This window comes from Lepidochelys kempii, chromosome 1, assembly GCF_965140265.1.
Source record: "Lepidochelys kempii isolate rLepKem1 chromosome 1, rLepKem1.hap2, whole genome shotgun sequence".
NCBI classification, from domain to species: domain Eukaryota; kingdom Metazoa; phylum Chordata; order Testudines; family Cheloniidae; genus Lepidochelys; species Lepidochelys kempii.
Window position 1 is genome coordinate 296,596,146 of NC_133256.1, and position 16,557 is coordinate 296,612,702.

The following is a 16,557-nucleotide window of genomic DNA, read 5'->3' on the forward strand; positions in this document are numbered from 1 at the left end:
ATGTGGAGGCTGAACAGACACTGCTATGAATAATCTCCAATGAAGGGCATAGGGGACGCTAGGACACCTAGAGAGGAGCACCTTTAGGGACGCACATGTTGAAGAACCACAGTTACTGCACAGGGTGAGTAACTTCTCACATTCACCACAGACTTTGATGTCAGTATTTCTTAATGATTGCCTCATGATCATCTGTTTCACTGTATCCCTCTCCTGGAGGGATCTCCTTAATGTATTCACAATGATCAGCCTTCTCTCCGTCAGAAGGTGATTCCTACCTAAAGGAGTTTATACACCCATTCCACCTTGTTTCCTCCTATTTTGACACCTGCTACCTCAACTGGAGCATAGTGGCAGCCAGTTCTGAGGCAGGATCACTGTACAGTATTCTTATATGCTTTTCTTAACCCCTGTCTATAATGTAGCAGGGTGATGGGGGTTAAGATAGGGGAAGCTGCATTATTGTGGGTGACTTCAGTCTGGAGATCTCATGCAGCAAGTATTAATATTTCTTTGCAAGTTTTAAATATTACAGCTGACAAATCCCTAACTCAAAAAGTGTTGCATTCAATATGGGGGAATTCTGTATAAGATCTCATTTTGACAGATTAAGAGGAGTTGATTTCAGAAGTAAAAATTAGTGGTTATTTAGGTGCAAGTTATCATGACTTGAATACATTTATGTGAAAACAAATCAGTAATATGTACTTGGTGCTTTAAAAGGGACTGACTTACAAAGTTGAAAATATTTGAGCTGAATCAGCTGGGAGAAAGAACTTAAATAGAAAAATGTGAATGATAATTGGGAATTGTTTAAGAACATTTTAGTGTATACCCCAAAATCCACAATCCCAGAGAGAAAAGACTACACCGGTTTAAAAACAAATTTTAAAAAAGCCTGGCTTAAAGGGGAAGTGAAAGCTCTCTCTTTCTCTGTGTGTGTGTGTGTGTATATAATATATATATGTATGTGTGTGTGTGTGTGTATATATATATATATATGTATGTATAAAATAGAAGAATGAAGAAGTTGATAGTATTGAATGTAAATTAGAAGTTAGGAAGTGTAGAAAATTGATAAGGGAAGCAAAAGGACACATGGAGAAATCTGTCAGCAGCATTAAAGACAATAAAAAGGTGTTTAAGTATATCGGTACAAAACAATTTTAATAATGGTATTAGTCGATTACTAGAGGGACATGGCAGAATTAATAATGATGTAAAAAAGGCAAAAGTTTTAAATAAATATTTTGTTCTGTATTTGACAAGAAGCCAGCATTTGTATCATCTGATGATACTGAAATACTTTTCATGCTCACATAGAGTTAACTGAGGGTATGTCTATACAGCAGGTGGGAGGAGTGATTCTCAGTATCAGTAGACATATCGGTGCTAGCTTTGCTTGTGTTAGCACATTAAAAATAGTAGTGTGGCTATAGAGGCATGGGCAATAGCTCAGGCGAGCTGCCTGAGTACAATCCTGCTGGACCTCCTGGGTACATACTTGGGTGGGTAGCCTGAGACACCATTTGTCATGCTTCTGTGATCACACTACTGTTCATTGTGTTAGCTTGAGGAGAATTAGTGCATATATGTCTACACCTGCTGGGATTCTCATGTTTTTTTAAATCAGTAGGTTTAGATAACTTGCATCCAATAGGTTGCTGAAGAGGTCTCCAAATGGGTAATGTTGATTTTTCAATCAGTCTTGGGACTTTGGGGACTGTAGAGGACTTGAAGAATGCTAACATGCCAGTATTTAAAAAGGGTAAAAGGAATGACCCAGCCTGACATTGATCCTGGGCAAAATCGTGGAGTGGCTGAAGGTTCTTACTCTAGCAGACAAAGGTTTTACAAGATCCAATGGCTGTAAGCTGAAGCTAGACAAATTCAGATTAAAAGTAAGGGGCACTTTTTTTTTAAACAGTGAGGATAATTAATCATTGGAACAATTTACCAAGGTTTGTGGTGTTTCCATCATTGGACATTTTTTAAATCAAGATGGGTGGGTTTTTTTTCTAAAAGCGTACTCTAGTACACGCACAGTTATTGGACCTGAAGCAGGGGTATACAAGGAAGTCCTATGGCTTGTGTTCAGCAGGAGGTGAGACTAGACAATCACAATGGTCCCTTGTGACCTTGAAAAATCTATGTATCTATTTCCATATAAATATTTCAGCTACTGTCTGTTATTGTAGTTCAGCAGTTCTGGCCTCAAGATGCTCTGACAGCCATGCACTACCTGTCAGGACCAAGTGCAAATGTATGCCACTTGGCCACAATGAAAATAGTTCTGTGTTTTGCCTTCTTACATAAACTGTATAGTTCTCACTAACTAATATGTGTTGGTTTTCTACCTCCATTTGTTGTTCTGGTGTTTTTACTCCATGTCTGCATGTTGGGTGAACCTAGGTTTCAACTTCTGTCCATTGTATCAGTCTCATTGTGTCTCCAGCACTCTGGCCTCTCAGGTTGACAGTGGGACACTATATGTAACCTTAACAATAATAGAAGTTACTGAAAATACTATAACTTGCTGAAGGCAGTCACTTTGGCATTCTGCTTACTATTTCAATTACTGTTACACCAAAGCAACAAATGCTGAAGAAGTGAACCTGCAGGCTAAAATAAATAAGGCTATATCTCCACTATAGTTTATAAAAAAGAAAAGGGGTACTAGTGGCACCTTCGAGACTAACCAATTTATTTGAGCATAAGCTTTTGTGAGCTACAGCTCACTTCATCGGATGCATTCAGTGGAAAATACAGCGAGGAGATTTATATACATACAGAACATGAAAAAAACACCCATTTCTATTTGCAAATACAGACTAACACGGCTGCTACTCTGAAAACTATAGTTTATATTGGCATAATGTATGTCACTCAGGGTTGTGACTAAGCCACCCTCCGAAGTGACATAAGTTACACTGACATAAGCATCGGTGTGGACAGCGCGATGTTGGCGAGAGAGCTCGCTCCCATCAGTATAGACTCAGGAGTGGCCAAACCTACTGACCCCCCTGAGCTGCCTTCAGTAATCTTCAGAAGTTCAAGAGCCACAAGACCCTCACAAGCTGCCCCATGGAGCGGTGCCTGCTGGGATATGGGGCTTCTTCCCCAACACCTCACTGCAACGTAGAAGTCCCTAATCCTACTACCCCACCGCACGGCAGAAGCCCCTAGTCCTATCACCCTGCCGCAGGGCAGAAGCTCCAAGCTCCCCTCCACCCAGTCTGGTAGGTGCAGAATGGGAGGGGGTGTGCATGGTGGGCTCCACAAGCCCGCACTTTAACTGTAAAAAGAGCTGCATGCAGCTCACGAGCCATAGTTTGGCCACATCTGCTATAGAGCATCTTCACCAGATGCACTGCAGCAAAGCAGCTGTATGTGTAGACAAGCTCTAAGTATGCATTAGAGATTGCAGCATTTCAAGCTTGATTTAATAACCGCTTTGTATTTTCTGAATATTATCAGGGCTGGCCTTACCATGAGGTGAACTGAGGCAGCCGCCTCACATGCCAGACTGCTGGGGGGCGCCACTAGGACCCAGAGTGTAGAAAATGCTTCTCAGGGAGCTTCCTGTTTCTTGCTGCTTCCCTGAATCTACTTGAGGAGAACAGGTAGTCAACTGAAGGAGTAAGAGCCAGATAGGCCCTTAAGATGCTGATATCTTCCCTCACTCAGGCCCTGCTACCAGCCTGCTTATTTGTCCGCTTCAATTGAGTGTTGAGAGCCACTATAGCTGGCACAGAACAACAGTCATGAGTGAAAGAAGAAAACACCCCTCTGGGGGGCAGCATTCAGAAAAAGAAAGCAAGCAAAGGAAGCTTTTCTATCTAAGCAGGAAGGAGCTCTCCTGAGATACATAAACACAAATGTTCACAGTGAGCCTTCTGGCCCCAGTGAGGATGTGAGTGCTGATGAGATGCCTGATCTTCCAGTTAATCAGAGTGCAGGTGACCTGGCAGCTACTGCAGCATCCATATCTCCATCTCAAATGGATGTAACTGTGCACATTCTTGAAGAAAAGTGTAGATCAGAAAAGAGAGTGGTGGAGGCGCAAGAAACAGCTGCTGCTGAGTTTAGTTCCTTAAGTCTAGATGATCCAGGACTGTGGACCCACTTAAGCAGAAGCCTGAGGGATTTCATTGTACTGCATGGGCCACAGCGAATGAAAAATTTCATGTTCCCCAAAGACAATGAAAATAGAAGTTTCCATCCAACACATTACTGGCGTGAAATCCCCAACGGTGACAAAGTGGAGAGGCCATGTCTTATGTACTCAAAAACCCAGAATGCTGCATACTGTTATTGTTGCAAACTCTTCCAGTTTAATGGTCCAGCCACATTGAGTCCTACAGGAACAAAGGACTGGAAAAATCTGGCTAGAAATCTGGCATGCCACGAGAAGGCAGCAAATCACCAGAGAGCATTCTGTAGATGGAAAGAGCTTGAGATGAGACTAAGGTTAAAGGCCAGCAGAGATGATCAGCATCAAGAGAAGATTGCATCGATGTCTCTTTACTGGCAAAATGTTCTGAAAATGCTCATTGCCATTGTGAGAATGCTTGCTACCCAAAACCTAGCACTGCGTGGCTCTTCAGATCAGCTGTATGTGCCAAACAATGGAAACTTCTTTTAAATTGTGGAGCTGATGGCTGAGTTTGATGCTGTACTCCAGGAGTATCTACGAAGAGTCACCACCCAAGAAATGTACACATACCACTACCTTGGAAAAACCATTCAAAATGAGATCATACAGTTACTGGCAACAAAAGTCAAACAGAAGATTGTGGCAGATCTGAAGTCAGCAAGATATTACTCTGTTATTCTGGACTGCACACCTGACATCAACCATACGGAAAAAATGACTTCAATGGTGCATTTTGTAACAACAGAACCAAGTGAAAATGTCCTTGCAATGGTGATTGTCGGAGAGCATTTTCTAGAATTTATTGACATTGATGATACTACAGGAGCTGGTATGATAAATGTGCTTCTTAAAAGCTGGAAGATACGGGAATTGCAATGGCTGACATGAGAGGTCAGGGCTACAATAATGGTGCCAACATGAGATGTAAGAACAGAGGAGTGCAGACACGGATCCGACCCTCGAGCTTTTTTGTCCCATGCAGTTCTCATTCATTAAACTTGGTGGTCAGTGATGCAGCATCAGCTTCTAGTGAGGCTGCTGAATTTTTTAATGTAATTCAAAGCATCTATGTATTTTTCTCTGCATCAACTCATCGATGGCAAATTTTGAAGAAACATCTAGTAACGTCCTCTCTGACACTGAAACCACTGAGTGCCACATGATGGGAAAGTCGAATGGAGGCGATAAAGCCTATCTGTGACAGGTTTCAATCGGTCCTCCGAGCCCCTAGGGGGTGATGGAGAGCTACAGTCCCACTGGCAGGCCTTAGTCGCCCCTTTCGGGAGCTGGGGAATTAGCGGGAAAGGTGTGCCGGCACGAGTCTGCAGCGCGCCCCTCTGGCAGGGGAGTGCCGGCACGAGTCTGCAGCGCGCCCCTCTGGCAGGGGAGTGCCGGCACGAGTCTGCAGCGCGCCCCTCTGGCAGGGGAGTGCCGGCACGAGTCTGCAGCGCGCCCCTCTGGCAGGGGAGTGCCGGCACGAGTCTGCAGCGCGCCCCTCTGGCAGGGGAGTGCCGGCACGAGTCTGCAGCGCGCCCCTCTGGCAGGGGAGTGCCGGCACGAGTCTGCAGCGCGCCCCTCTGGCAGGGGAGTGCCGGCACGAGTCTGCAGCGCGCCCCTCTGGCAGGGGAGTGCCGGCACGAGTCTGCAGCGCGCCCCTCTGGCAGGGGAGTGCCGGCACGAGTCTGCAGCGCGCCCCTCTGGCAGGGGAGTGCCGGCACGAGTCTGCAGCGCGCCCCTCTGGCAGGGGAGCGCTGGTATGGATTTGTAGCACACAGTTCTGCTACCAAGGCAGGTTGGCCAGGGTAGGGGAACGCAGGCCCACCCAACTCCACTGCATTCCAGCCCAGGGCCCTGACAGTGGTGGGAGGTGACGGTCCCGCCGCTCAGTCAGCGGGGCCATCCGCGCCCGCTCACCAAATACACCCACCCCATGGTGCAGTTCTGCCCCTGGGCTACTTCCTACCCGGTCTCTCAAGCGGGTCTCTCCAGTCCCTCCAGCTCGTCTGGGTATTCCGTTGCTAGTAGCTCTAGCTCCCCCTCTGTGTCGGGCTCACGATGGCCCGGGCTACAGCCGGGCCCCTCCAGATCCTCCGGGTACTCAGCGGCTGGCAGTCCTGGTTGCCACAGGCCTTCCTCCCGGTCAGGTTCCTCCTGGTCCAGGGCCTCCCCTGGGTCGGCAGCAGGATCACGAGGGAGCAGCCTGTGTCTGTCTCCCTCCCTGGTGCTCTCTTCACTGGGCAAAGGGCCTTGCCCTTTGTACTTCCTGTCCCACCAATCCCCTTCCGGGGATTGGCATAAGCTTGGTCTGGCCTCGCCCACTCAGGCTGAGAGGGTGGTTCTTTACCCTCTGGTTCGGAGGGAAGCCACCCTGGCTCCCTACACTATCAAATACCAAATTGGGAAGATAGATGATGCCAGCGTTGCCAATATGGAGGACAGGAACTGTTAATGGGAGAACAGTGGCAGAGGGAAACGGAATCACCAGAAACATACATAACTTCAAATTTCTGTGTGGCTTAATGTTGTGGCATGACATACTGTTTGAAATAAATGTTGTAAGCAAGAGACTCCAAGGTGTTGACCTTGATATATCTGGAGCAATGGAACAACTGGACAAAGCAAAGTCATACCTACAGTCTTACCAGTCAGGTGAGGGATTTCAAAGCGTTCTGAAGAGTGCACAGAAGTTGGCAGAGGAACTTCACACTGAAGCTATTTTCCCACCCATTCAAGAATACAAGAGTCACCGAAGAAGACATTTTGATTACGAGGCATGGGATAATCCCATAAAAGACCCCAAACAACAATTCAAAGTTGAATTCTTTAACCAGGTGCTAGATTGTGCAATACAGTCAGTTGAAGAAATGTTTCATGCGGCTCAAGGAACACAGCAGTGTATTTGGGATGTTGTATGATATTCCAAAACTCCTCACTACACCTGAAGACCTGCACTAGCAATGCAGGGCACTAGTGACAGTGTTGACACATGATGACATGCGCGATATTGATGCGAGTGATTTAGGTGATGAACTAAAAGCCCTTTCAAGATGCATTTCAGCAGGATCAACTCCAAAGGCTGTTCTGGAATATATGTGCACAAATAAGATGACCACCCTCTTTCCAAATGCTTTTGTTGCTCTGCGCATAGTTCTAACACTTCCTGTAACAGTTGCCAGGGGAGAATGCAGCTTTTCCAAGCTGAAGTTAATAAAAACACATCTACACTCCACAATGACACAAGAGACTGGTCGGCCTTGCAACTATCTCCATAGAGCATGAGCTGGCCCCAGACTGTGGACCTTCAGGAAGCAGTTCAAATCTTTGCAACCAAGAAGGCACGGAAAGCACCACTTTGATTATTCAAACCGATAAAAATGCCAGTGTTTATTATGCAGACAAGAAAAGTTACATTTGCTGTTCAGGTTTCAGAGTAGCAGCTGTGTTAGTCTGTATCCGCAAAAAGAAAAGGAGTACTTGTGGCACCTTAGAGACTAACAAAATTATTTGAGCATAAGCTTTCGTGAGCTACAGCTCACTTCATCAGATGCATGCAGTGGAAAATACAGTAGGGCGATTTTATATACACAGAGAACATGAAACAATGGGTGTTACTATACACACTGTAACGAGAGTGATCAGGTAAGGTGAGCTATTACCGGTGTTATACCAATAAAATAAAAACCAGCATGATCTTATTAAAGGGGAAAAGGCAAAATGCCACATTTATTGTGAATACAGAAAGAATCCTAGTAAGCGGTTATAGCTATAACATTCCATTCAATTTCATATTTATACACACACACACACACACAGTTTCTGCAAGGTTGTTATCATAGTTACCAGCTTTAGAGTTGCTCATGCCAAGCCACTGGCCAGGTGGTCTGGACACAAGGAGGGAGCAGGGCCTTGTCAGATGCTCATCTGATGCTCCTGGAAGTTGGTTTGCAGAATCAGACCCCAAAGTTCTCACTTTCTAGAGTCCATTTTTTAATAGGAATTTCTTCCTGTGCCAGTCTATGGGAATTGCTTCATCATACTGTTGCTGAATCAATCTGCAGATGGCACATTCCTGATGGCTCCGTGCTGCCAGATGTTATTTTGATCTTCGGTTCTCCCATCCTTGAGGCTGTTGGGTGGATTCCAGTCTGCTCTCCGGGGGTCCTCTGGTTATTTCCACTTGACGCCTTCTTCAGCCAATGGTCACTGGATTCTTAAGCTGGCACCTCCCTGATCAGTCAGTTATTATCCACACCAAGCATCCATCCACATACATCCTCTATCTCTATTTTAATCACAATTGTTAACAAAGCGAGATAAATACAACAAAAGGGCGGGGAGTCTCTGGGTGCTGTTTCTGTTGTTAGAGAGTATTGCTTTGAGTCTCTCTCTGTGTGAGTAGTTGTTGTTACAAAGAATTGCTTTGAGAACAGACTCTGTCTTAGAATGTACTAACACAATTAGCAGCTTGCAAGTTTCACACATAGAGGGAGAGAAACAGTACCAAAAACCAAGAGACCTCTTAATTCGTAATACCCTGGAATTTAAACTATGGGGAATCAAACTCATTTGTGATTTTAATACAGAACTTCTTTAATATGACCCAACACCAGCAGGAGAAGAAAAAAAACCTTTTCTAGTGATAATCAAGGTGGGCCATTTTCAGCAATTGACAAGAACGTCTGAGGAACAGTGGTGAGGGGGAATAAACATGGGGAAATAGTTTTGCGTTGTGTAATGACACATCCAGTCCCAGTCTTTATTCAAGCCTAATTTAATTGTGTCCAGTTTGCGAATTAATTCCAATTCAGCAGTCTCTCTTTGGAGTCTGTTTTTGAAGTGTGTTTTTGTTTTTTTTTTTGAAGAATTGCGACTTTTAGGTCTGTAATCGAGTAACCAGAGAGATTGAAGTGTTCTGGTTTTTGCATGTTATAATTCTTGGCATCTGATTTGTGTCCATTTATTGTTTTACATAGAGGCCGTCCGATTTGGCCAATGTACATGGCAGAGGGGCATTGCTGATACATGATGGCATAGATCACCTTGATAAATGTGCAGGTGAAGGAGCCTCTGATAGTGGGGCTGATGTGATTAGGCCCTATGATGGTGTCCCCTGAATAGGTATGTGGACACAGTTGGCAACGGGCTTTGTTGCAAGGATAGGTTCGTGGGTTAGTGTTTTTGTTGTGTGGTGTGTGGTTGCTGGTGAGTATTTGTTTCAGGTTGGAGGGCTGTCTGTAAGGAAGGACTGGCCTGTCTCCCAAGATCTGTGAGAGCGATGGGTCGTCCTTCAGGATGGGTTGTTCAGGCGTTTGAAAGTTAAGTGTTACTTACAATTTTTGAACAAGGCATTTTAAGTTGTTAGTTCTCCTTTATTGGGGAAGGTAGCAGAGCAGTACCATGAGAGGAGTAGAACAGGAAGAAGGCAGAATTAAGACCTTTCAAAGTTTTGGCCCAAGCGAGGGGACACGGGGGTGTCATTTGAGCTCTCTGCCTCAGATGCCAAAATGTTGTGGGCCGGCCCTGAATATTATTGTACAGTGCTCATGGTTTCACAACGCTTATTTTTCTAAGGAATATCTAGAGCAACACAGAGGATGGAAATTTTGTTTTCTGAATCCTAATGAAACCTGAACATTTCAAAATTCTGCAAAGGAAAAATCTGAATTTTTTTTTGATCTGGCCAATCAAAGTGCTTCATTTTGATTTCAACTTTTTTATTTTTTTTATTACAAAATAGAATACAAATTGCAAAATATATAACACAAAAGTTTCTGTGTGGCATTCGAGGGTATTGGATTTAATCTATAAAGCCCACAATGGCTTGGGATCTAGTGAGCTGAAAGATCAGCTCTTTCCCCATTTGATATTACTGCATTTGCTGTGAGCAAATGTGCTCAAACTGGGGACCTTTAATTTAAACAGGTGGGTGCTGCTGACAGGGCATTCTCTGTGAAGGCTCTTCCTATTCAGAGATCACCACCTTTGGTGTGTCTGCATATATTAATTTTCTGGGCATACTGTGTCAGTGGGTCAGCTGGGGTCCAAGAAGAGGCCTCTTACTTCAGTAGCCACATCGCCTAGTGGTGAAAGTCCAATAACTGGCCACTTACTTCAGCAGCAGTCTATGGGGCTGCCTCTCTTGGTGGCAGTGTTTGCCCAACGGCAAGTCTATGGAGCTGCCTTCTCTAGTGGCAATAGTGCCTAAGGGCAATTGTGGGGAAGGTAGGGGAACCTGGGCCCACCCTACTCCACTGAGTTCCAGCCCAGGACCCTATGATAACCAAGTACCCTGGCCTCGGGTTCTGGTCTTAATATGGCCAAACGTGTTCCCTGGGTCACTTCCTACTGTTCATCCCGATTCTGTAGCTCCTTGTGGATAGTGGCTCATCATCCTTTCTGGTCTCCGCAGTCGACTGGGGTCTTGCAGCATAGTCAGGATGCTCTGCCTCAGTGGTTTGGAGCTCTGGTGGCTTCTTAGCAGCAGCCTGCAGTGCGTGTCCTCTCTCCTCCTCAGCCAGCCCAGACTGAGCTGAGCTGCTTACTTTTATATGCTCCCTCCATTGGGAGCTTGCCTAGCAATGGCTTGGGGTGTGTGGCCTCTTGAGCCCAAAGTATTGTGTTAACTCTAACATTGCCAATGCAAGGTTGATACACCTCATCACACACTGCACAAAGCCCTGTCTCTAAATCCTTAAAACATGTCTCTTTTGGTGGATCAGTAGGCTAATGGGCAGGATACAGTGAGTTTGAATTGGGTATGCTCTTATTATGAGCTGCTGGCAGTTTGATGTGTTTAACAGTCTTGCATTTTGTATTGACTATTGTTTTAATTACTGTGAAATGTAGAGTATAAGACTGATACTATAAAATCTAAATAATAAATATATATGTGCTCACAGGAAACCTCGACCTGTCTCTCAGCTGGTTGCACAACAGGTTACTCAGCAATTTGTGCCCCCAACACAATCAAAGAAAGAGAAAAAAGACAAAGTAGAAAAGGAAAAAAGTGAAAAGGAAACAACTAGCAAAAAGAACAGTCATAAGAAAACCAGGTAAATTAAAAAATTTGGTATTTGTAAAATATTAAATGATGCAAATTTTTCATTACTAGTATAAGTGTTCTCAAGTCATTTTAAAATTAGACTAAATATTTATTGAAGTTTCATTGTTTTATGATGATGCTGTTTAATGTAAAGCTATCTTGCAGTTTGTAGTTTTGACCAGAAGATGGAGACTAAATGGACTAAATAGGAGAGGGAAAATTAGGTGTTGTCAGTAAAGTAAATTAGGTGTTGTCAGATGAGGCGTTTGCCTCATCTAGCAAAATGATATGTAGACAGAAAAATGGAAGCTATAATGTTCCAGGAGAAGAGAAAAATGGCTAGTATTTATATAGAATTGGATGGAAAAAGGGACTATAAGGTACTGGACAAGTAGGCAACTAGAGTTGTTGGTATTAATGCAGAATTTGAGATAAGGAACAAAGGCTAGAATAGTTACTTTTGGAGACCAAACTGACTTATGAAGCTGAAAACATACACAGTGGATTGAAATAATGAAGGATATCTTGGACTCTTAGACAGTTCAAGCAAGTAGCCGCAAAGTCTTGATCCTGCCATGGACTAGGAACAGCCTGCAGTTTGAAGGAAAAATGTAGGATGTTAGACACAAGTAGAACTGGGTGAAATTTTTCAGCAAAAAAATACAGATTTGGTGATACAGAAAATGTTTCATGAATTTGTGTCCGCTTTGCCAAATTTTGTGTCTGGGGGAAAAAACAGAATCCAAAAATGTCTAAACATTTTGTTCTAATATTTGCAAAATTAAATATTTTGATTTTTTTTATTCAAATGGACTGTTTCAGTATTTCCTTCGATGTCATTTAAAAAAACTAAAAACACCCAAACATGCATTGTTTCAGGTAAAGAGAAACATTTCATTTAACCTGAAACTAATTGTTTTAGCTTTTCAATTCACTGAAAACCTAGAAAAAGTTCCTTTCTGGGTTGACCCAAATTGATTTTTTTTTGTATTTTATTTTTTGGAACTGCAAGCAAACCAAAATATCAGTTGTTTGCATAGCTCTAGACACAAATAATATTGTCCCAGATTTCCCCAAATTAAGTATAAAGTTACTTGAATCACAAATATGTAACTAAAAAACTAAGAAGACTGAAAAGAGATGCAACTTACTTAAGAGAAAGAGGAAAATGTAGGGAAATACTGTCACTGTGTGTTTTGGAAGTGCTGCAGTCTGTGAGGCAGAGTTCAGCCAAAGAAGATTCTGTGGAATCACTTCTGCAGAGAAGTAGCAGACATTTTCCATGCATTGGATGAAACAGAACCTTCAGTGTTATTCAGGGACTGCTCCAGAAAGAGTAAAGAGTACTCTCCAAATTTACATCTTGAAGTAGCAAGAATTTAGATTGAAAAGGCTGAGACTGTTTTTTTTTCAACAGGAAGGAAATGGAACAGAGCTGGGATAAAGGATTTTTGTAATGTTTGTCTTTTATTTTTAATTATAAATACGTTACACTCTAGCCAGCCAAAATGTATAAGTTACTATCTTAAGAGATATTGTTCTGAATGGTAACAATTATGTGGGAATGTTGGAGGTTAAATAGTCTTATTACATGAGAAGTGAAAAGGGGTGATATTGCAAGGGCTGGGAACATGGGTGTGCACAGCAATTTAAATTTTACTGCTTTTGGAAGGGCACATTAAACACACACATTATACACATTAAACCATATCAACACACATGTACATTACATACATAGAAATAAACACTCACCATTTCAATGAAAATCCATGTGCCGTAGAGCTATCTGAATAAGTGTATCCACAAGGACTTGGCTGTGGTGGGGTCACAGAGCTCCGCCCACCCCAGGGCCACGGCAGGGAGAGTGAGCTGAGCTCTGTGACCTTGCCAATTATTGAGGTGGGCCGATGCCACTGCTTGCCCTCCCATGTGCACGCCTTTGGCTGGGAATATTGTTTTTTAAAAAAAAAATCATCTCAGTAAAAGCTGTACAAAGAATTGCTTGAAAAATTAATAGTGAAGAGAAATCAAACACTCAAGTATTACATACAAGTTTATAAAAAAAAGTACTACCTGATTTTGGGTAGACTGTGTTCTGATTAAGAATGCTCACCTTAGTTTCTACGTGGATTACTTAAAAGAACATTTTTTTTTAAAAAAGGAGCACATTTAAATGTTTCCAGAAACATGTATAACAAAATCTGCATGCAGTAAGCCCTAAATTTTTTCTCTGGCATGCAGCCTATTTCAGGCTGGCAAAAGTGAATCCTTCCCCTCCACCCCCACATCTTCAAGCAACCAGTTAGGTTCTTTTTTAATGCCAGTTCAGCCTTGGGGCAAGAGTCTCATTGGGCTCCCTGTGTATTATTATGCAGCTTCAACTCTTGGCTGCGTGGGAGTGCAAAAGGTGGGGTGAGGTGACTCAGCATCAGTTCTACTTGAGGCAGGGCGCTAAATCCCTGTGTAGGGCAAGGGGAGGGTTAAGATTTGCTTTTAGGAGCACACCTGCCAAATCTTGGTTTCATGTTAATTTCTTTACTTCCAAAGCTTGGCCTGGAGAAAGTTGTGGAATCAAATATAGGTTTTGTAGGTCAGTTTTAAAAGGCTTGCTGGGTGCTGTGCTGCTGTTGTCAGCAGGTATTTTCAGCTGCTGTGGTGACATGATTTGTCACCTGGCACACACACACAACTATCAAATTAAAGCGTTTCATGCCTAGATCACCCATTGCACTAGCACCTGCAAAGACCATGCTGATAGAACATAGTTTAAATGTTCTGTTGTGGTCCTAAAAAATAAAATAGTAGTAATCAAACCAGAGTTTGTGGCCCCATGTCCTATGCAGGATATTAATATTAAATTATGCATCAGGGAACCCAGACTCCAGCCCTGTCGTCAGTGTTTTTTTGTGTAAATTATTTTAAAATTAAATTCTATTTACGTGATGCCCACTCCAAATTTTAAATTTTCAGTGTGCTGTAGAATTTGTATTTGCTAATACCTGCATAGCAGAAGTTTAGAAACAACTGGTTAGAGGACCTGGGAGCTGGTTTCTGCATATTAAGAACATAAAGGCAACACCCACTAAGATGAATGGAGAAGTTCACACTTCTCAGGGCTGTTGTTTCAGGCTGTCTGCTGACACTGATATGACTGGGGGGGTCACATTTTGAACATTCTTTGCAGCCATGAAGACTAGAGACTTAATTTTTTCCAAGCAAAAATCTTAAAATGTGGAGTTCGGTTTTGTGACCACCTTAACCACATTATCCAGAGGGCCCTGTTCAAATCAAATTATTTAGAGGTGAAGAAAAATTTAAATATTACAGTATAGAGTTGCTAGCTATGTGGTACATTCTCATTTTATGTATTCATAATATTGCTGTGTGCAGTATTTCACTAAGTTATACGTTCTCTACGAAGATCACTAAAAATGGGAGGGGCAAGAGGATTATGGGATGTGGAAGCTTTTAGCTTTTAATTTGATTCTGTTTTATTTAGGCCAAGATTGAAAAATGTGGATCGGAGTAGTGCCCAGCATTTGGAAGTTACCGTTGGAGATCTGACAGTCATTATTACAGACTTTAAGGAGAAAACTAAGTCACCACCTGCTTCCAGTGCCGCATCTGCAGATCAACACAGTCAGAGTGGTTCTAGCTCTGACAATACAGAGAGGGGAATGTCCAGGTCATCTTCGCCCAGAGGAGAAGCCTCATCGTTGAACGGAGAATCTCATTAAAGTTTATTTTCTCCAGTTTCTTTAGTCTCTTCTCTTCAAAACATGCAAATACACAATTTCTGCCAACAGCTACCACATTTTCATGACAGATTATCCATGCACAATTGATATGTTTACTGGAACATAATTTATGCAGTTTTACAAAAGTGAAGTGAAGCAGTAGAAATAATAATTTAAATGCAATCTACAAATGCTTACAAAGCATTTTCAGACTAACTTTTTAATCTTCGCATTTAAAGGTGCCATGAAAATGTGGTTTGAATGTTCATTATGCAGTGTTATTGGTAAGTCCATTTTCACTTTTAGTTTAGTGAATTCTAACACAACTCTTGGAGTCTCTACTATTGGCATGTACTGAATTAAAATTTTTATAACATAGTTCAAGCTGCCTAAATATGTATTATTTGAGAATTGTGAAACATAGTTATATGTATGCAGATCAAAGATCAACTTAATCAACTATTGCTGCAACAGAATTTTCATAATTATTATCTTCTTAAAAACACCTGCTGGTACTTGGTGTGCTTAAATAGGAAAAATGTTATTAAATAAAACATTTGTATGAATTTTTGCCAATGTTTGACATCGTTTACTAAATTACTGTTACTGAATTATGTTGCTGGTTTTACCAATATTTTCCTCACACTTAAAACACTTATTGTAATGTTTATGAACAAAAAGAGTGAACATACTATAAGCATTGGTTATTTAGCTTTATAATTCAGATACAGTACTACACTGTCATTAGACACTGGTAGTCTATGTTCTATAACCAATATCAAATCTCAAATGACTAAGCATTTGGCAAAAAGTAAATTTTTTAAAATCTGAAATTCTGGAAAAGCTTTAAAAATAACTTTTTAGTACAGTTTTCATTTCTGCTTAGCATTATTTCCTTGCCCCAAACTTGCCCAGTGTCATAGTTGCATATCAGTTTAGTACAAAAATACTGTGTTGCACAGGAGTAAGGAAATAAGTAATACTATTACATTTTGTTCTTAGATCAGCTTCTTTGATTTTGAATTGGCCCTTTATTAAATACTGTAGCATCAGTCATAAGAAAAAAAATGCAGTACCCTATTTTCTGGCATAAACTGTCAAAATTTATGCATTTAGCAATATACTGATACAGAGCAAAAATATTTACAGTCCCACCCGGTATTATGTAAAATAACCAATAAAATATTTTTATGAATACAGATTTCGCATTTTTGTTTACAACTAGGTGTTGTTTTTTTATGCACAAAAAAATCCATATATAGATTTAAATTATAGGGTCAGATTCAATACAAAAATGCATCTGGCTCCTGTCCAAAGGAAGCCCGTTCACATCCCAGTAATTCTCTTTGTGTCTCATTCAAAATATGTATTTTGGGGCCAATGTGAAAGTGGGATGGACTTCTTTTGGTAGTGAATCCAGCCCTAAAATATTACCTTCGTATGATGCATCTTGATAATAGCTAAAATAATGGATTTTTGTAGACCCTGACAATTGCGGTGGTTGGTGGTTTCTTGTAGTAATGTACCTTTCTGTTTTTTAATGCAGTACTTTTACAGGCACAATGGTACTGTCTATTTTGTAAGATGCGAGTTGTGAAATACAGTTAGTTGCATAAAATGAA

The 16,557-nt window shown here is 41.9% G+C and overlaps 1 protein-coding gene across 1 annotated transcript in view; it reads left to right on the forward strand.

Annotated features, from left to right (window-relative positions):
• The window catches only part of YAF2 (YY1 associated factor 2), a 44,517-nt gene extending 28,385 nt beyond the window's left edge, over positions 1 to 16,132 (forward strand). Inside the window, exons 3-4 of the mRNA XM_073328034.1 lie at positions 11,056 to 11,208; positions 14,698 to 16,132. Coding sequence (XP_073184135.1) covers positions 11,056 to 11,208; positions 14,698 to 14,935 — 391 coding nt within the window. The 3' untranslated portion in view covers positions 14,936 to 16,132. The remainder of the gene's footprint in view (positions 1 to 11,055; positions 11,209 to 14,697) is intronic.
• The last annotated feature ends 425 nt before the right edge of the window (positions 16,133 to 16,557 follow it).